This window comes from Varanus komodoensis, unplaced genomic scaffold, assembly GCF_004798865.1.
Source record: "Varanus komodoensis strain SLA01 unplaced genomic scaffold, ASM479886v1 scaffold18_1, whole genome shotgun sequence".
In the NCBI taxonomy this organism is placed as follows: domain Eukaryota; kingdom Metazoa; phylum Chordata; class Lepidosauria; order Squamata; family Varanidae; genus Varanus; species Varanus komodoensis.
This window is the reverse complement of record NW_025335548.1, coordinates 4,034,901-4,056,742: the sequence shown is the minus strand read 5'-3', so window position 1 is coordinate 4,056,742 and position 21,842 is coordinate 4,034,901. Positions and strand designations below refer to the sequence as shown.

Below are 21,842 nucleotides of genomic sequence, written 5' to 3'. Positions count from 1 at the left end.
GGAGAGGGTGTTTATATTTTATTTGAGAATTTAAATCCCTCCCTTCTAATGCATAAGGGCTGCTCCAGCCACTGGAACTGAAAATGCATCTTTGCGTGAGCATGACCCAATGCTGAGCGGTACGTGCCTTTGGAACTTGCTATTCTGCTCTGAAGCAGCGCATCACTGTTTGCTTGTGTGTGTGTGTGTGTGTAATGGAGGTGGATTCTTTGATAAGTGGCTAGCGGTGCATAGGCAAAATGTGCAGCCTATGAGATTTGCTAATCGCACCCGGCATGGCTGCCTCCAACCAGCGCCACTGGGGAGAGGAGGGAGAGAGAGGCCTTTCAAACGGAGAGTGTCTCCCAGCATCCATTAAGCCCAGAAACATAATCCTTGCAAGGATCCTATGCTGAGCAGCATTCCGGGCTGCCGTCTGCCCTGCTTTGGAGATAGCTCTGCAATCAATAGTGCTCGCATTGATTTTTCCAGTGCGCAGCCTTCCAGTAAAACACTCGTCTGCATGGATGGCCCAGGAACCATTTCCTGCTTGAAGGGCTGTTGGAGGAAGTCTTGCGAAAATGGGGAAAGGACAACAACATACCCAGGAGGGAGCTGCCAGGGGAAGCCTTCGTGCTGCCAGTCAAATGCTGCCATGATGGCGATTCGGTAGCGAGCGTCTCTTGCAACACTGGCGGCAATCTTGAATGGCAGCCACTGCAGGTTCCGCCCAGGAGTGCCTGGTTAAATCCTCAGGGGGCAGAAACCCAGCCGGAGATCTCAGTGTCAGTAGTGAACATCTCCCCTCCAGGGGGGTGGGACTACAACTCCCATCTTTCCTGGCCACTGGCCTGGGGGTGATGCGATTTGCAAGCCTAACCCTCTGGAGGGCACCGGGCGGGGCAAGGCCCGGTGCCTGGTGCCGGTGGAGTCAATAAACCGAGAGGGTGGCTCAGTGCGTGGCTGCTAGAACAGGGCAAGAAGAAATTTCCTGCCTCTTCGCTGGGCATTGAGAGCACAGAGCCCTGAGGGGGTTCCTGCCTCAGTTTGTCACATCTTCTTTTTGCTGGGACATTAGCCTGTTCAAAGTTTGAGGACCTGGTAAGATTAATTCTCCCCTGCAGAGGAGGGCAGGACACACTCCAACGGGGCAAAGCTCAGGGAACCAAGGTTTAATTTGGATGCCAGGAATTACTTCCTGACAGTCAGGACCCCGAGGGTGTGGAATGGGCTTCCATGGGAGGTGGTTGAGGCCCCATCGGTGCGGGTGTTCAAGGATAGGCTGGATGTGCACATGGTAGGTGTGTCATGAGCAGAGCCGGCTGGAGCGGGTCAGACTAGATGGCCCGGGATGCCCCTTCTGACTCACTCTGTTTCTATGTTTCGAATTAGGCTGGTTTAGGCATATGCTCCCTCACGGGCAAGGGTGATCTCTGGGCACCTTTGCACAGGCCGGCTGCCTAGGTTAAATGCTGGAGGCTACAGGGAGAATGCAGGAATTCAAGGGGAAGGGACACCCACCCAGAGGTGACAAGAGGGCTACTGCTATCCATCTACCCTGGTCTAGACTATCTTAATGTGCCACATGCACAAAACAAGAAGTGGGAGTAGGAGAAGACACATCCACAGACTGCATGTCAAGTCACAAAATATACTAATGCACACCTATGTAACATACTGAAAAGAAATTTTGCATCTGTAAAATGGGTACATTTTCCAGCCTGTCTCACATGTGATTTTCAAAATATCTCCATTGCTTTCTACTACCCTAACAGAAGTAAAAGGTTAAATCATAAGGGCAGAACCCAATAGGACATTTACACTCCTACTGATTCCCTTCTGCAAGCGGAGATTCCCACCGATTCAGTGGTGCAGACGAGACCAACCCCTTATGCAAGGCAGGTTCAGCACTTCCGCAGGGAAGTTCACTTGTTCAAGCTCCCCTGGCTCGAAACAAGCATTTCCACGCTCTTGCGGCTGTCCTAGGGCCTTCGCATTGCCATTGCACAAGCAGTTGGGGGCCGCTTGGGGGCCGGGCCCATCCTGAACCCCAGCACCGGTGTGCTCCCCAGGATGTTTTGTGCACCCGAAGGGCAGATGGATGGCACAGCTGGCTGCGAGAACGCCTGGCGCACGGATCCTGTCCTGCTCTGCCTTGCCCAGGACCCATTGCTGGGCCAGGGCATTTGCTGTTTGCCCGAAGGCTCCAGGCAAATTCTGTTGTTCCCTAATAGTATATAACAATATTAATGTTATTTTTTCATGCATATGAGTAAGAAAATAGGAAAGATAGCTTAAAGATTTAGACTTTGTAGCACAAAGCACTGATAAAGCGCTCCTTTTGTCCACTGCCTGATTTTGTGCTCAATAAATAGCCAAATTAACGAAAATAACAAGTGTCCAGGTCCAGGCTAAGTCATGCTTTAAACCCATAGATATCAATGATGTTGTAATTAGCGCAGTTACTTTTGCTTTTTTTGTGTGTGTGATACTAGTGAGTGACTAATATAAGATAAGGCTAATATAAGACCTGATGATTTCTGTGGGGCCAAAGTGTGCCTGTTTAGCTTAGTCTGGAGGCAGACCCAGAAGAGCAGCAAACCTGCTCATTAGCACACAACCCACTAAGAACCAATCTGGCTGCAAGCACCAAGATAAAGGTATGTCAAGCATTATGTGGTTGCACAAAATTTGACACCCTGTGCAAATATGTAGGATTGTGGTGGGCATGATGTCCCGGGAGGCATAACTATGCCTCGCAACAGTGACAGAGCATTTCCTCTAGAGCAGAAACGCCTGGCCTCAAATCCGTGTGTTGCAAACCAGCCATTGGGTTGTCTGCAGGATTAGTCCTACTCAGAGCAGACGTGTTGAAATGAATGGCAGGTACATTAATTTCAAAGGGTCAGATCTAAGTGGGAGTAACTCTGGAGGAAATCCATTCTCTCCACAGGGATCCTGAGGATAAGACGGAACAATCACGTATCCTGCTGTGTGTTGCCTGGAGAAATGTTTAGATGCCAATCAGAGCAATAAAATGAAACAGCATATGGGTTGTGTGTGAGACGTCATTAAGCCATGGGTTGCCATGTTGTCTGAAACCACCTGCACAAACAAGCCATGGCTTATGGAATGCAGGAAACCCATGAAGAGAACCCATGGTTGTTGCTGGGCTGCAAACTGGGTGGCTTGTCTTGGTTGGCTATCATGGCTGGGCTCCAGCATGCCATATTTCAACAGCGACCTATGGCTTAATGGAAACCCCTTGAGCATGAGTGATTCTGTTGTCCGAACCCAGTCCCTGGAATCTAAAGCATGTCGCATGAGGCTACGGGCAACACATTCTCCCCCTTTGGATGCACAGTCTCATGTAAATAGAGTCTCTTGCTGTGAGCCATCCCGGGACTCAGTGTGATTCGATGGCCTAGAAATACCCCAGATAAATAAATACTTAGGGAAACTCTCAGCAGTACATCCACTGCTCCGGTTTGCACCTGATGCTCACCCATGTTACAGGCTGTCGCGTTCTGCATGTTGTGCTGTACAAATGCAGCCGCCCAGGCAAACCATGGCTTGTTAGCTACGGAAAGAGAGCCCTGGGCTTGTTGTGGGGTGGCGCACTCAGACATGGCCGCCAAGCCAGGAGCTGTTTGGGGGGACTTGAGAGATGCTGCACACAGAGGGTTTGTGAGCAAAGCGGGCATTAGCAGGACCAGAAACAGTACCTGGACAGTACCTTTCATGGCAGGAGGAGTGTAGACACTCTGCTTCCGCTGTTTGGGGGAGGCATTCTGTGACTGAGAATGAAAAGGACAGTGTTTTAGCAAAAAGTAAGGGCAAAGCGATGAAGTCAGGCAACAAATGAAAGACGTATCTTTCTGCACGCGCTTTTCTCAGTGTGTGCGTCACCCAAACACCGCCTTTCACAGCACAGTTATAAATGCTGCATTTGACTACTCTTGAGTCTTCATTTTGCATTAAGATTTACATTAGGACTGAACTTAAGTGGGGATCTTTGTCAGAAAATGTCCAGCCACGCCTGTGATGGCTATTTATGCATTTATTGACTGCCAGGTCGTTTATCCGTTTATTGACTGCATTGGCTCTTGAAATGGGATGAAAATGTTCACCCATTTAACAGTGCCAGGTCTAACAATGCTTCAGGCTCAGCTGGCTTCATGATGTAATCCATAATCCACAGTCAGATCCAGCTGACTACAGGCACTGTGATGTCATCGTGTTTACTCAGGGGGTCTCAGTTGGCTGGGACCACGACTAATGTGAAAAAGAGAACCGGTTGAAAGAAAATAATACTGAAAGAGCAACATATCAGGGGATTAGCAGGTAATGAACAAAGTGAGAAAAGTGGTTTGAAGGAAATCTTTTCTCAATCCCAAAGCAATACTTTTGCATGAAAAACAGATGGATCCTGGTAGAGATCTAGTATCTTCTTCTTCCTGTGAAGATTAATATCTTTGAAGATTAGAAATGTGTTTGTGGGGGGAAGTGTGGGGGAAAACATTCCTACTTTTGCAAAAAAACAGTTATAAAGATTTAGGTATGAGGTTCTTTGAATGAGGAAATAACTTTTACTGCAACTATGGATTGCCAGATACATTGTTTGGCCCTAAAATAGTAAGCTTAAACACTGTGAAATTGGAGCTGTTCCTTCTATTTCTGAGGGGAATATTGCTTAAATGGGAAAAATGACTGGATTTATATGAAAAAGAAATATAGAATCTATACTATAGGGATTTGAGGGTAAGGGGGTTCCTTTTAACTGCTAATGGGTTTCTGATTGTACAGGATTACTGCCGAAACACCCCATTTTAGAAATATCTTACCAAGGGCCCAATCCTATGCACATTTTCCTGGGAGTTAGCCCCATTGTATTCCTCTGGACTGACATCTTAACAGATTTGTATAGGCTTGCATTGTTAGCTTTCATATTGCTAACCGCCATTATTTGAAAAGCCCGTCTACACAAAACAACACAATATTCAGCAATGTTACTCTTGTCACATCCATAAAGGTTTGTAAGTTCACAGTAAGCACATACAATTTTAAAATCTTCACTTAAAAACCTCTATTCCATGTCCTTGGAGTTTGGCATCTGTTACATATTCAAGAAGTGTATTTTTAACATGCCTACTCTGGTCAATGAAGACTCAGTAGATATATTAGTTGACCTATGATATTACTGAAAGTGGTTCATAATATTTTATGATAATGGATGGAAAGTTGCTATTTATGAATAAATGATTGGGTACATTCAGAGAGTGCTAATTATACTTATTGCATGATGGGATGTTGGTCCTCATCACAGAATGCTTTTAAATGTTTGGAGTTAAATCTAAAGAAAATCAATAGTGTACATTACTATTTAAAGCAATGCTGCTCTGTCTGAGCTGCCAGTGAAAACTGAGGAGATCTGGAACATGGAGAAAGGGCACACAAAAGTGTGAGAACTCCATCTCAGGTGGGACGACATATTATTCCCTCTATTTCTGTCATTCAGAGCTGAGTGTGGATCATTAAATAGTAAAAGTGGCATCACCACCCATGCAGAAGAGGAAGATACCAGCAGGCCTAGGGAAAACCCAGAAGTATGACTATTAGGAAGGAAACCTTGAAGCGGGGGGGGGGGGGTAGCCCAATGAGGACTCAGGATGCAAAGCAGCCATGAAATACTTCCTGTCAGGGGTGGGGAGATGGAGTGGAGCATCCTGGGAAAGGGCATGACTGGCTGGCTAGAATAAGAATTCCTTATTACAACATTTTGCTGCAAAGCCCCATTTGTTTGGGATCTGAAATATTCCTCAGTTCCCATATTTCATTTGGAATAAGCCCTACTAAACACCTTAGGACTTGTTTCTGATAGTAAATTAAATCGCAATCATAACCATATGGGCATTAGTGAGTGTTTCCCAAATGTTAATAGCTGAGAGATAAATTATTATTTTTTCTGAACTGGAATTGGAGGCATGCTGAGTTCTTATTCTGACATTTCTGTCCCACCTTTTTTGCCCCTTGCAGGGAACCCAAGGTGGTTTACAAGGCCTTCTTCCTCTCCATTTTCTCCTCACAAGAACCACCTGTGGGGCTGGTTAGTCTGAGAGCCTGTGGCTGGCCCAAAGTCACCTAGCAAGCTTCCAAGATGTGTGGGGACGAGAACTCAGCTCTCCTGAGTCCCAGCCCAGCACTTGAACCACCGCACCACAAGGGCCATAGTTCATTCTTAAATCCAAAAAGGTGGGCAGAAGGAGGAATTATCTGCTGCCAGGAGATCCCCTGCGTATCTGTGGAAGTCTTACTTCTGAGTATACAGAGAAGCACCGGGCAGCCTCATTTGAGGGCCGGTATTTTTCTGATTGATGCATTTGACCAAGCACAGGTGATGCAAGAACAGAGTGGATTTTTGTGTCCCCAGCAATGATTGAGGGAAAGGCCCCTCCCTGGCCCAGAGAGTGAGCCATGCAGGGGCTCAATGGGCAAGATCTCCTCTGTGTGGATCTTTGGGGGAATCACAGGGCCAACATGACTGAGCTGATGCATATATTGCATCACATTAGCAGTTCTCCGGCTGCCTACTGGTGCATCCCAAGGCAGGAAAAACTGCTGCATTCTAGTGTAATACAGTAAGAGAAGAGTTACAGTATTTCTGAGACAATACTACAGCAATATATTAAAGTGTAATTAACTTACTTCATCTTGGGAGGTGTTGTTCGTTCTCTTCTCCTCTATTTCTATGGGACAGAAAAACACATTTAGAGGATGCGCCACATAAATTAAACCAGCGGTGCAGTTCTGTGCATGCCTGTTACGGAGCGAGGCCCGCTGCGTTCAAGGGGCCATTCGTAGGCTGGGAGCTAGAGCACACAAGAGGAGTGGCAGAGGCGGCGGTCTCTCCGTTTTGCCACTCTGCATTTTTGCTGGCTTCTTTCCTCCATCCAGCTGGGAGCCGGTTGGGTATGGCATGAGCTGTCAGCCTCAGCTTTCTCCCCTCCCAGTCCTCCACCTTGCCCCTTTCGCCCTCACTGAGGCCGACTTTCGAGCTTGCAGAGACAGATGGGGAAGTTCCTTTCGTGCCTCCCTCATGGGGTGCTGTAGGGCGGCGGGGGGGGGGGGGCATTCACAGTCCCTGCTCCAAAATCTCAGGCCTGGAGCTCCAAGCAATTCTGTGCTCCTCGGACAATTTTAGGAAGTCACAGGATTGTTCCTATACTGATTTTATTGCATTTTAAAACCATCCAAGAACTAACTCTTGTTCTCGCCCGCCCCTTGAGATCTGCGGGAGAGGCCCTTCTCCGGGAACCCTCCGTGAAAGAAATTAGGAGGGTAGGTACTCGGAGGAGGGCTTTCTCTGTGGTGGCGCTTAATCTATGGAATGCGCTCCCCAGAGAGGTCCGCCTGGCGCAGTCATTTGTTTTTCGGCGCCAGGCGAAGACCTTTTTATTTAAGCGTCATTTTAATTGTTAATATTATTGATTATTTTATCTGGCCAGGGCGACTTATTTTATATTGTTATTTCTTGTATTTTAACCTAATGTTGTGAGCCGCCCCGAGGCTTCGGCGAATGGGGCGGCATAGAAATGTTTAAATAAATAAATAAATAAACCCAAGGACTCTCTGGGCAACTCCAATAAAATGCTTGGTAATAGTGAGAAAATAATGACAGAGCAGATCACTGCAAAATACAAAGTGGCAATAAAATCATTATGCAGCCAGTCAGAGAAAAGTGAGAGCCAAACCAGCAGCAGCGGATCAACAAGCAAAGGTCTTGGGCACTCACTGAAAGCAGCACTCTGAATGCCTGGCAGACGGGAAGGTTCCACCTGGTGCCTGAATAACCACAATGTAGGTGCAGGTGAGCGCGCTTCCCAGAGAGGCAGCAGCACCTGAAGAAGGGCCTCGGGTGATGGGGAGTACCCCTTTGGGCAACCTGAGGATCTGAGAGCTGCCGTGGGGGGCCAGCACAAAACGGGTGTCATGGGCGATGGACATGGCGGTGCCCATGGGGGCAGCTCCAATCAAAGGAGGAGCGTGTCCTGGTGGGTGGGGAGAAAGGGAGGGGCCAGAGGTTGGGAGGGGAGGAAGGGGGTGCTGGGGAGAGGATGAGCGAAGGTCGAGGCTGGGGGAGGGAAAACAGAAGAAGGGGGAGGAACTGCAAGACCAAGAGAGAGCAGGAGCAAGACTAGTGCTAGGACGCAGCAGACTAGGAATAGGGAAAGGACAGCAATGGTGGGGAAAGTGGCTGGGGAAGGGAAATAATGCGGCTACTGGCTGAAAGGAGGGAGGGACTCAAGGGGGAAAGTCTGAGTGGACTGAGGGTGATTGGGGAGCCAGGAACCAATTCTTTCCTCCCTGTCCTATTTGCTGTACAGCTGATCAGCAGTAAATGGCAAAGGGAAGGCAGCGCTTGAATGCTTTCCCAGGATGGCACTCCGAGGACACAGAGCTGGCCACAAAGAAGGCTCTCTGGGCCCCCTTTACTGGCACGGAATGGGCTTGATAGTGAGTTCTTGACCATGTGCAGACAGATTCAGCATGTGTTTTCGTCCACCTCACTCTAGCCATCTACTGCTTGCTTCATTGCCCACAATTCAGCAGTATACCGAGGAGCTGAGGCCCCGGCACAGGGGGAGGGGGCATCCAGGGGCGATTGTGTCCATTGCGCCGGTCACTTGCGTATTCCACAGAATTACCTGGGCTTGGCAGGAGAGACAACCATGCAAACTGGGAAGTCCTCCAGAGCCCTCTGGAAGCCGTCCAGATCCATTAGACTCTAAGGAGGGACCAATTTGTGGAAGGAAAGCGAGGTTGACAGTCTAAATCTCATCAGGAAGTGATCTGACCATAAGAACAGAGATACAGTGACACCCTCCACCATCAGATCACCATCCTCCTGTCCAGCTGAAAGAACATGTCAGGAGTGTGATCTGATGTCATGGGTTGGGCCAGTGGTGTGCTGAGACAGGCCATATGACAGCCCAGTTGTCATAGCCATGAAGCCCTGTAGTGCCCTGGCCAATGCAGCCTTGGTGTGAATGATGAGACCCCAAGGACCACTGGTCTTTGTGTCCTCCATGCCGGGTCCAAGACTCCTGTCAGCTCAGCAAGATGTGCAGCAAGGAGGGTGGTACCCCATCAAGATCTCTAGTCTGTCTCAATTGCCCTACACAAGGCGTAGATACTCAAGACCTGTATTTGAGTGGACAGGAAGCCAGGAGAGAGGTAATGAACCCCTATAGACTGTAACTACTCCCCCTCCCTGGTTCCAAAGGTGAGGTTGGTACTGAACTGAATAACTGGGAGGACATAACTGAGAGGAAGTAACATCTTCCATCTCCCCCACCCAGGTCTCAGTAATACAGGCCAGGTCAACCCCCTCATCCATTATCTTATAGATTAAAGGGATTCTATTCTGGACTGACCTGGCATTTAAAAACAACACCACTGAGCCCAGAGGCGGGTTGGTCCAGTTACCTGGACTCATCTGGGTGAAGGACGAATCAGAAGAGGGCATAGATGTAAGATATCTGACCCTTCTTCCTCTATACTGGTTGGTTAGTCCCCCCAGTGTCACACTTCCCCCTGCCCATGACCACACCAATTGGGGCACCCCGAAACTCCCGAGACTCTGACAGAATCGTGTTAAAAGTAAATAAAAGCACTAAAAACAAAAACAGAAGAAAGACTATGGAGGTAGGCCAAAAAAACAAAAACCCTTCTCAATTTGCCAATGCCCAATTATCTTCCTAAAACATGTCATCAGCCAGTATTAACCATTTACAACCAACCAGTTATCTTCCTTCCTTCCCATCTTATTATTCTTCCTTCTGAACAATACACATCCTATTCCTGCCTCCTCAGTGCTAGCAACTTGCCAAATTCTGCTGCTTCCCATTGCTTTATACAACTTACTGAGGCCTTCTTTCACAGTCCTTTCAGGGAAAGAGAAAAGAGAACACAGGCGCCATGTGGGCACTGCCCTTTTGCAGCCACCTAAAACAGGGCCCCAGTGGAAGGCTTCGCATGGGTCTCCTGTCTCTTTGCCAGCCCCTGGCCCGGTTCCTTCCACCCACCGGCTGGGGTCCAGGCAAGAAAAGCAGCTGAGCAGGGTGGAAGCAGCAGTGGCGCAGCAGGGCAAGACAGGGATGCAGGCAGGGATGAGACAATGGTGAGGAACAGGAAGAGAAACAGAGGCAGAGTGACATGGCCAGGTATCCTGCAGGTATCTTGAGGCAGGATGACATGGCAGGAGACACAGCAAGATGCAGGATACAACAAAAACCAAATACAGTAAGGGTCAAGCAAGGTGAGGGAGCTGAACCAGAACTAGCAGGAAGCCTTACATTGCTAAGGCAATAAGGGAAGGCAGGATACATGGCACAGCAAGGCAGGACATGGCAGGAAAGGAGACAAACAATGAAGCAGGATACAGGGCAGGGAAGAGGCAGCCCAAACAGTAAAAGGAGGGCCCTGTGCTGCTAAGGCAACACGGCAATCAGGAGACATGACAAGGGTAGGGCAGGATGCAGGCGCTACAACAAACAGGGAGACCAGTGTTGCTGAGGCAACATGGCAAAGCAGCATACATGACAAGGGTCAGGCAAGGTACAGGAACTGAAGCACAGGTAGCAGGAAAACCTGCATTGCTGAGGCAATACAACAAGGGAGGATGCACAGCACAGCAAGGCAGGACATAGTTGGAAAGGATACATACAGCAAGACAAGTTACAGTTCAGACAAGAGGCAAGCACAACAACAAACAGAAGGGACCAATGTTACTGAGGCCAGTACTGAAGGAAGAGCTTGCTCTTATATAGCTCTACCCCCCAGGACTCCCAGCTAGTGTTTGTCAAGAGGCTGAGGGTGCCAGCAGGACCTGGGACTGATCCTGCAAATACTGAGATGGACTTCTGGTTGTGGCCACCAGCTGAAGCCCCAGAGCAGCCCAGATCCTGACATGGGTGCCAATGCAAGTTCAGGGAGCATCTACATGAATTCCAAGATGATTTCAATATGGATGCTACCAACTAGCTGTTGTTTAAATAAACTACTGCGTTCACCCCCCTCCCTTCTCCCCACAAATGCCACTTAACACTGACTTCAGCATGGAAATGGAACAAGCCCGGGGGTTCCAACCAAATCAGAGGCTGGAATTACATGAAGGAACTGCTGCTCAGTGTCTGGGCACTGCAAGCAGAAGATTCCAGGCTCAGTCCTTCCCTCTCCAATGAAAAGGGCTTTGGTGGCTGGCGATGGGGAGACCCTGTGCCTGAGCTGCCCATGGAGAGGTGCTTCCATCCAAAGCAGGCATCCTGGGCTGGAAGAACAAAAAGGCTGATGTGGCAAGAGGCAGCTTCTTGGGGTGTTTCTCAGGCCCCTCTGCTTGCTGGTTAGGGCTGCTGTAATGATGCCCGCCTGCCCTAGTTGAAAGACTCTGAACAATACAAATCTAGTGAGGAGCTAGATTGCATGAGAGACAGCCCACAGCTTCACTTTTTGGAATCTCAATCTGGGACTGCATCATGGATAAGCGGGGGTGGGGCCAGGGCCTTTTTAGTGGGCAAGCCCTTTGTTGCAACAGTAAGACGAGCTGGAGCTGTCTTCTTGGACTTTGGGTGGTATGGAACACCTTTATGTAAGGCTGTGAAGCAGCTGTGAATCCACAGTTTCTGCTTCTGGTTTGTTTACAAAATTGAAATCTAAGCACAACACAAAGAGCATTTCCTTTCCTGCTTTTCCATTACACCCCCTCTAGGTGGCACTGTGGCAGAGCAGAATAGTGCAAATACACAAATGGAAAAGACATTTTGTTCTGCTTTTACAATCAAATGCTGCATTTGCCTGCTCTAAAAATGAACAAAGAGCAATACTCACCCAAAGTGCTCTTTAGATAGAGAAGTAAATGTAGATGGGTGCAATGTAATCTAAAGAACCCATAAACAACTGTGTATAGGAAAGGATGAAAGGATGATAAATGTCTTTGTAGAAAAGTCCATAACCACACCAGTTAAGGAATTATATCTGCCTGCCTGCCCAAAAGCTCTACATTATTCTGTAAAAATAGGAAAGTATTGGATTTCAGTAAAAGAATTGCTTTCCTCTGAACCTTTCTTATTTCTGTGCAGAGCTTTCTCTCTCTCTCTGACTCTCGGTAAGAAAGGCCCAAATGATAACAGCAACAATCCAGGGGCTCTCGGTCCCTAGCACTAAGCAATAACGTGGTGGGATGATTGGAGTAGGAAACAACCTGTTTGGAAAAGGCAGTGCAAATAGTTCCCTCAAACTGTGGAAAGCGGTTTCTATGGTGCTTTGTACTATATGATGCAATTTGAGAAAGGATATGAGGTTGAGCCCTAAAATTATTGTGTGCACTTCCAGAGAGCTTGATGTGCAAGTGCACTCTCTGACACTCCCCAGAAGAGTCAAAATGAATATCTGTTTTTAGAGTGTCATGCTAGAACAGAGTAGGATTTAGCAGAGAACTGCGCTGCATCTCCGTTGGGACCGGGGCTTGTATTTAGCCCGGTGCAAGCACAGAACCGGCTGCGTATTTGTCACCTCTGACTGAAAGCAGCCTTCCAGGTTTTCAGGCTTTTGCAGCATGCGGGCTTGATTCCTGGTGAGCACTCTGTGGATGCCGGGCACACTTGTCAGGAAGCTGGGCTCAAGGCCACTATGAAGCGGACCGGAGTCTGGGCAGCCAAGCCCAGGGCACCTGAGGAATTCCCAGCCCCAAACACATCCCTCATCTGGTGACACATTAGAGTGCCACAAAGGGGCATTTAGGGCTGGTTGAAATGCAGCTAATGAGGCAGCAGGGATTTCTATTCCATGGAAAGGCATTCTAAGAAAGGACCATCACTGATTCTGTACGGAAAGGTATGTGCCCCAGGGGGGAGGGGGTGCAATCACGGAGAAAAGTGAGCCGGGCTGGATGGATTTGTGTGAGCAGGAGGCCTCATCCCCTCGGCTTGGTCTCCCCCATCACTAGTCCTGATCCCACTCATGTTGCCCCAAACCACTTCACCCCGGGAAATGCAGCCCCGCCATAAATAAAATCCCTCTCCACAGCTGTGGGAAGGCTTATATAAGTTTGGCTATAAGAATGGAGTTATTTAGGGTGGGGTTTCTTGTGACCTGGGTGTATTCAGGGGCACATGAGAGCAATATAAGCGTGTCTAGGCAATATTTATAGTAAGTGAACCCACCACCGAGAGCTGTGATGGGACCTGAGTGAGCATGGCATGCACATGAATAGACTTCTTCCAATCTTTGTGGAGAAACCGGTGTGTACAGATGAGCAGATGAAGTTTAGTTGCGAATGTTATAACACCTAAAACTGCCCTTCCGTCTCAATCTCATTAAAGGTTTTAGGAGACCGAACCTTTACCTGAGGCTTTGGAGAACTCCTGGGCTCACTGCCTTACCGTCAGGCATCGCCTTATCACATGTACACCCTCACTTGACAAATATTTGCTTTATACATGAAAAGAAATGTATCAGCCAGTGGCCAGCCATTAATGCCTCTGATAGACATTTCCACTGATGTGTTGTTGTTGTTGTTGTTGTTGTTGTTGTCTCATGCTGGTGACATCATGGAATAATAGCCACATAAATGATTTTATCTTCTGAAAAGGCTCATAAAGATAAGAAGTTATATAGAGTATAAATTACAACTCACACGCCAATAAGGAGCACTGCTGCTTCCAAAATCAATAAACTGGTCACTGGCTAATTAAATTTAACACAGTAAATCAGCTGGGGGCAGGCGATGGAAGAACAAACAATGATTGCTGTGATTACGCTCTGGTGAACCTTCAGAACCAAGCCTCCTTTCCATGGAATCAACATCTCCAGGTGGCCAACTAAATTTAGAGAGACCTCCTGAGTTTCTGCTTCCTAGAATCTCGTCTTTCACATGTTAATCCCTGCATGAACAAACCTGGATCCTAAGTGAAATCCTTGACCAATTAAATCTACTCTTGCTATAGCTTGGATGAAAGCATCTAAATATTCTTTACTAGCACTAGCTAATCAAATTGAATTAGTCTCCAGTGAATTATACTGACATGGCCATGATGCCATCAAGTCCTTGTCAACCTCTATACAAGGATTTCAGGACAACTGGTCTACAGCCCACAAAGGCAGCATGTTTATTTTTAAGGTGCCAAAAGGCTGTTGTTTTTGCTACAAGAACTGCTGGAAAGCCACCTTCTAGCAATCACTGCCCATTGAAAGCCCATGTGTAAGAGCGACAGGAGGTCTATGCAGGCCTTTACCTGTTTGCATGTTGGACAAAGATGTGTAGGAAGATGCAGACATGCGCCTTTCCACCTTGATCGCAAAGGCCTGTGTGCAGCTCCGTGAGGGCCTGGACTGAGAAGACAGAGTCCATGTTTGCAGACTCTGTACGCACACAGACACGTCCTTTGCCTAAATGTACTTGTCTATTGAAGAGATTTGTGTAATGTTTAAGATAATTTACATAAGTAGGGGTGCCACCCTTGATCTCCCAAGATTGTCTTGGGGGTGGGGGCATAGGACTATCAGGATCCCAGCTCCGAGTTCCCGTGATACCTGAATTGGGACTGCAAAGCCCCCCTACCCACCCCTGTTTGCAGCCAGCATAGCCGCTGCTGGACCTGAGCAGTACTGGGGCTGCTGTGGCTGGAGAGGGAGAGCTGAATCCTTGACCCTTCCGCAGTGGGCCAGTGAAAACCATTCCGCTCAGTCCCCCAACACTTTTCCAGGAGGGAGGCCTTCCCTGACCCCTGCTTTGGTCCTTCAGCTGAGTCTGCACAGCCGAAGTAGCTGTAGATGAAGAAGAACTAATGTATGTGAACATCGGTGGATTTCTGTGGCCATGGATCCCTGGAAGAACCATGGCCACATGTATTAACAGGCTCTCACGAAGAACATGGCACTTGATGTTGTGTCGAGTGTTTCGGGGGTTTTATTTGCTGGTGAGGTGGTTCACCAGGTAACACTGCCAGTGGCCACGGGGTGGTAAAGGGACAGGAAGCGAAGGTGCAGCCAGCGGTGGAAGTGCATGGCTTTTGAGCACCTTCACAGGCTGCTGAAGCTGCTATCCATTCAGCAACCACAGAGTTGCTGGGCATTGCTTGCGCCCAGCCCCTTGGCCGATCGTGCCTCGTAGACCAACCTGCTCATCTGTGATGGCCCATCCACCTCCATAAGTTGATATTTGATGCAGCTGCCCTTAAGTGATGAACACGCATGCATGAATCAGTGCTTAGGCAGGATTGTGCTTGCCATTCATCTTTCACTGTCAAGAAAAGAAGCCTGTAACAGCTTTTGGAGGCATGTGCTCGGCGTCGTTCTAATGTACCCAAGAAGCATCACTTAATGCAGTCAATTTTTTGGCACATATTTATATGGTATGTTAGATTGTAAGCCCTTATCCTAAATTCCTAAAGTCAAAGAAATACAAAAATACACCAATAAACCCGTTCTTTGTATATTCCTATCATTGTAGCAGAGAGGGGGAAAGATTTGTGTTGTCTTTCTTCTCCAGAAAATGTGCAAGATCAGTTGTTGTTAATGACTGCTTTTCCTGATGTACAGCCTTGTCAGGCTTTATGACTAAACCATAAGCACACATTCGAAATCGAAAACAGATGTTATTGGCTCTGCTGGCTGCTGGCTTCCTGTGCCAAAAGATGCTGAGCGGCTCTCGCAGTGCTGAGCTGGTAAGGCATCTCTGTTGCCACTCCCTGCTTAACCCAGGACTCCATGTCCGTCCCTCAGCCTTCTTAACCCTTTCGGGTGGGTTAGCAGGGCTACAGGGAAGGAAAGGGAGCTAGGCAACATTTTTCATAGGAGCCAGACAGCAATATTAATTTAGAAACCAACGCCGTGCCATTGGTCACCAAGTCTGCACTGGACCCGTTTGTGACAGAATTACTTCTTAAATGACCCTAAGACTTCTCTGATATGTTCTAGCTTGGCTTGGCTTTTATTCCAACTGCTGCCTACCACTTCAGCAAGCTAATTCTTCCATCTGCAAATCTTACTCTACACTATCCTCATCACACACACACACACAGAGAGAGAGGGAGAGAGGGAGAGAGAGAGAGAGAGGGAGAGAGAGAGAGAGAGAGAGAGAGAGAGAGAGAGAGAGAGAGAGAGAGAGAGAGAGAGAGAACAAGAGCATGTATGAGTCCATAAGCCTATAAGCAGCTACCTCACACATTTCAGGAAGAAAATCTTCTGGTGCTTGTTTTTTTAGAATGTGATATAGTGAGCCAGTTGGTTCAAAAGAGTCAGCATGCAAAGATTAGTCATAAGCCCTTGCTGCGGTGTGTTGCAATGCTTTTTTCAACATCTGTTCCTGATATTATTTGGTTTAGCAGAGAAAACTTTCCTAACAATGGAAACAATATTTCAGGGAAAACCGGGGGGATATCCAGAAACCACCTGTTAGAGTTCAGAAAGTTGAACTGGTTTTTCTTGGAATTGCCTCTGCTCTCATAATTCATGAAAAAGGCTTCTCCTGTGGGCTCCCGTAGGCTTCTCCCAACTTTCCCTTTTCACCATTTTTCCTTATGCTTGGAACAAGTGTAAGCAGTACGAGAGGAAACGAATCCATTTCCCCGTGCTTTGCCTCCATGCCCTGGAGAGTCTCAGCCACTTCTCTCCTCCTTTCTGCGGCTTTCATGATAGCAGACACGACTTGCTAGAATACTGAAGCAGTGCTGTGTCACCACCAAGGCAGATCAGCTGGGATGTGAGCGGTGCATTTCTATAGATATTTTATCTAAATGTAAGCACAGATAAGTATTTGATCCTAAAAGTGCATGTTTTGAAGAGCATTTTGATACCTTTTTCTAAGCTGAGAACTGCAGAGCTAGATTTGAAAAAGTGTCTGATCCGAAGGATAATTACTGTCTGGTCCACACATGAGTCTGGGAGGTGTAGATTGACATCAGAAATCACAGAGACCTGATTCCTCAGGTCTCCCAGTTCCTGTTAGTGTACACCACTGGTGCACCTGCTGGCAGTTAGCAGTAACAAAAGTTTTCCCCATTGCCGGCTGTGTGCACAGTGACTCCAAGATATTCTGAGCCCGGAGGGTGACGGACAAGCAGTGCTCTTCTCCCTTCCACATACGGAAGCCAACCAACCTTACAGTTGAGACTTACTCCAGTGCTGCTGCCAAGGCTAGCTCAGGTGGCAGAGGGCAGGCCAGGTGGCTCATACCCACCTCTCTTCTCCCACGCTTGCTGAGCCACAGCACCTGAGGCCTGAGGTGGCCACCTTGTTTTGCCTAATGGTCTGGTCCGGCCTGGCCTTCTGGACCTGGCCATTCCCTTGGAGATGCTGGGGAGGAAACCATGTGCCACTGCCAAATGGTGGCCCTTCCCCCTTGCAGAATGGTGTTGGGTGTACTTAAGCCAATCAAAACCCCCAAGGCTGTTTAGGGCTTTAAATATTCCCAGGTTCTTTTTGGGGTGGTGGTGGGTTGCTAACATGGGACCAGGTTGCTGTGAAAGCTCATGGACCTTCCACTTGACTTGCGGAAGGTCCCAGGCCACACCTCCGGCATTCCTACTCAAGCAGAGGGAAGGGCTAGTCAGGGGACGGTGCCCAGGGCCCTGGAGGAAAGCTGTCTGTCAGAACAGAAGCGAGCCAGGCCAGGGATGGACACATCATCTGTTTCCATCCTGTGCCCATTAAATAGGTGCTCATCTCTGAGATGATTCCATCTAGTTTCTCCATCAAGAGGTCTGTGTCTGTTTAGATGCATGAAAACTTTCAGAATATGAGTTCACGTTTAATCCAATGCACATGTTGAGTACACAGCATATCTTAAAACATGCACTTCATGTATTTTAACCTCAAAACACTTTCTATATGCATTTCGCTATGTTTTGGGGTGAGCAACTGAATCACAGAATTCAAAGAAGTAAAAAAAATCAATTGTCCAGTGCTGGTCTTCTATCGGTCCAGGAAGCGTGAACCAGATCGGTTCGCCAAGGAATAGAGACCCAGCAAGCCCAGCATCCTGATTCTGCATCTTATCAGTGCCTGGCAGCTCAGTGCATCCCATGATCCATAGGGCATGGTTGAGAGAAGCGACAGCAGGATGAAAGGGATTGTGCATTGCGCTGCCTTTTTGCTTATCAGTGTTGATTTTATACTGCTGATGAGCATAACGGCTTGTGGTTTTACATGGAACAGTTTTATTATCCCTCGCTGAGATCTATTGCTGCAAAGCAGGTTAGGAACGTTGTGATACAAAATAATAACTCGGCATAAACTCCTATTACTGCAGATGCCGGTGTCCCCGCTGCCCCTTTAATCTTTCTTCATGTTCAGAGAATACTCCCTTCTCGATTCTGCTGCCACTATTGAGAACTGGATATCAATTCCATGGAAAATTAGTGGGCTCATCCTGCATCGCCATTTAGCAATTCCAGGCATGCAGAGGAAAATATTCCAGTCAAGGTTCTTCATGCAAACGGAGCACATTTCTTGAAGCCAAAACCTTTTCTGGTCTTTCAATCATTTAGCACAGCCTGATGTGCCGTGTTCCCTTGGAAGCAAAGGCTGAGGAAGTCAAGCAGGCAGCTCATTGATGAGAAACTGCCATTAGGTGGAAATGGTTGAGCGGGGGGCAATTGCTCCATTTTCAAGGCAGCACAGAAGCACAGTGGCCCCTCTTTGCAGCATCAGCAGTGGTAGATCCGGATGGGCTCCGGGGTTTGCCGGTGCAGCGGGAGGCCCTTCGGGATGAATGAAATCACGTGCCGGCCCCAGACACAACATGAGTGGTCTGAGGGGGAGGCAACGCTCCTCCACGGAGGAAGCCAAGTGGCAAAGAGGGTGTGGTGCCTTGTGTTGAGGCACAGGGGTTCTTGAGTCTCCCTTTCAGAGACAGGCCCTCGTTGCTGCCTTCCCACAGAGGCAGTGGGGCATCTGTGTCATTGAAGAACCCGGATTAATGGTCTAAGCGGAAGGGCTGGGATGAGATGGGGTGGCAAAAAGCTTGGCAAACCTGGTTAAAAGCGAGCTCCTGAGCACATGCAGAATCTCGTGTTTTAATTTCACTTGACTCATCCTGGCATTCCATCATGACTGCAGTACTAAAATTGTGTTTGCTTCTGCCATCCTGAGAAAAGAAATACTCATCTGGGAGTAGGAAAGGTCTTGTTGCAGAAGTCCTCATGTATATTGAAGGCAGAAATAATAAAAGGAGCACCTGGAAGCTCACGCAGGCCCAGTTCCCTCTGTCTCTTGAATTGTTTTAAGATCAAGAAGAAAGGGTGCTGAGAAGCAGCGCTGGCAGGCTCTGGCACACCCACTGCTGGCCCCAGTCGAACTCCTGGGCCCATCACTCCCTGCTCCCTCGGCAGGCACTGGGAAGGGGGCTGGCTTGGGGGCAGGTCTTCAGCCCCAGGCCCAGCCTTAGCTGCCCTAATGTCCAGAGGAAGACTTCTCTTTAGCCAGCTATGACACTGCACCGTTTCCCAGAACTCTTTGAGATCGCCATAGAAATCCCTATACAAGCACCTCTCCACAAACTCTCTGATGGAACAGCATGTGTGGTCAGGAAGTGGAATAGCCTTCTTCCCTGGCAAGCACATCCATTCGGGGCAGGGAGCGCTCTCTCCCCTTCTCTGCAGCTGCCGAAATGCACTCCCTGGCCAGACGCTCTGAGTCTATGCAGCCAGGTGAGTGGGAACTGTCCCAAGAGTGGCTCGTTTCTGAATGCCCTGAGGCAAGGACCCATGGCCAGAAGAGGAGTCCTGCTGGACCAAAGGTCTGCTTGGTGGAGCGCCCTGTTGTGCACGCCATTTCTGCAGAGGATTCTGGGATCGCCGGGCCAGTCCTACCCCTCTGCTGGGGCCGGGAGAGTGCGCATCACCACCTCCACTGTTCTCTGTCTTGCTCTGCCCTGTGGTAAGTCAGTGGGACTTGATGCAAGGAAAGGGGAGGTGGCAACAAGGGCCGTGGAGGGACTCTGTGAGCATCGCCAGGCCTTTTGGGAGTGTTTGACCCGAACGTGAGCAGAAAGGCCCAGTGCTTTGAGGGCAAATGGCAGAATGCGTGTGCAGATCTGGGTACCATCAAAGGGGAACAAAGCACCAAGTGTTTCATTTATTATCCCGTTTTTACCACTCTGGGGGCACTTTAATTTTGTGCAACAAGCATCAAAATCCCAGGCCTGTTTCTGTGGAAACCTACAAGCATCCTGCTTCTCATTTTCAGATGCCCTGGACATTTGAGTAGCAAATATTCTTAGCCAACCAGACATTTCTATGACATCATCTGACACAATATGGAAAACCAAAGAAATCATCTCCTCCAACTAATCAGAGTCATGGGACACCTTTTAGCTATATTACAGTTCACAATCCCTCAAAAAACCCCATAGGATTTCTTCCAGGACTTTTCATGGTTAACAAGACACAGCTGGGCTTAGACAACACGATAAGCCATGTTTCAATCATAAGTAACATTCAAGGGCTGAGTGTGGGTTATTGTGTTGTCTGAACTCCCTTGTTGTTGGATCCAGTCTCAGCTAAGGATAAGGGTTGATGAGCTGTAACCCCACAACATTTGGAAGGCCAGAGGATCACGCCTGTCCTGACAGACAGCATCCCTCCTCAGTTTTTAGAATGAAGTATTTCCCCTGCTCATCATGGGGGATTGGAATGCTAAAGTAGGAAGCCAAAAGATAACTGGAATAACAGGCAAGTTTGGCCTTGGAGTACAAAATGAAGCAGGGCACAGGCTGGTAGAATTTTGTCAAGAGAATACGATGGTCATAGCAAACACTCTTTTCCAACAACCCAAGAGATGACTCTACACATGGACATCACCAGACGGTCAACACAGAAATCAGATTGACCATGTGCTCTGCAGCCAAAGATGGAGACGCTCTATAGAGTCAGTAAAAACTAGACCAGGAGCTGACTGTGGCTCAGATCATGAGCTTCTCGTTGCAAAATTCTAAATCATATTCTTGATGAATATACAGTAGAGGTGACAAATAGATTTAAGGAATTAGATCTAATAAACAGAGTGCCTGAAGAACTATTGATGGAAGTTTGCAACACTGTACAAGAGGTAGCAACTAAAACCATCCCAAAGAAAAAGAAATGCAAGAAAGCAAAATGGCTGTCTGAGGAAGCTTTGCAAATAGCTGAGGAAAGAAGGGAAGCAAAAGGGAAGGGAGAAAAGGAAAGATACACCCAACAGAATGCAGAATTCCAGAGAATAGCTAGAAAAGATAAGAATGCCTTCTTAAATGAACAGTGCAAAGAAATAGAAGAAAACAATAGAACAGGGAGGACCAGAGATCTCTTCAAGATAATTGGAGATATGAAGGGAACGTTTCATGCAAAGATGGGCATGATAAAGGACCAAAATGGCAGGGACCTAACAGAGGCAGAAGAGATTAAGAAGAGGTTGCAAGTTTATGCAGAAGAACTATACAAGAAAGAGCTTAATATCCCTGATAACCATGATGGGGTGGTCACTGGCCTCGAGCCAGACATCCTGGAATGTGAAGTCAAATGGGCCTTAGGAAGCCTGAGCAACAACAAAGCTAGTGGAGGTGACAGTATTCCAGCTGAGCTATTCAAAATTCTAAAAGATGATGCAGTAAAAATGCTACACTCAATATGCCAGCAAACTTGGAAAACTCAACAGTGGCCACAGGATTGGAAAAGGTCAGTTTACATTCCCATCCCAAAGAAGGGCAATGCCAAGGAATGTTCAAACTACCACACCATTGCACTCATTTCACATGCTAGCAAAGTTATGCTCAAAAGCCTAGCTTGTAGGATTTTGAGCATAACTTTGCTAGCATGTGAAATGAGTGC

The 21,842-nt window shown here is 47.9% G+C and overlaps 1 protein-coding gene across 1 annotated transcript in view; it reads right to left on the bottom strand.

The window, feature by feature from the left end:
- The window catches only part of PPP1R1C (protein phosphatase 1 regulatory inhibitor subunit 1C), a 41,583-nt gene that overhangs the window by 11,602 nt on the left and 8,139 nt on the right, over positions 1-21,842 (bottom strand). Inside the window, exons 3-4 of the mRNA XM_044427134.1 lie at positions 6,685-6,725; positions 3,716-3,776 (exon numbers count right to left, since the gene is read on the bottom strand). Of these exons, the coding sequence (XP_044283069.1) occupies positions 3,716-3,776; positions 6,685-6,725 (102 nt within the window). The remainder of the gene's footprint in view (positions 1-3,715; positions 3,777-6,684; positions 6,726-21,842) is intronic.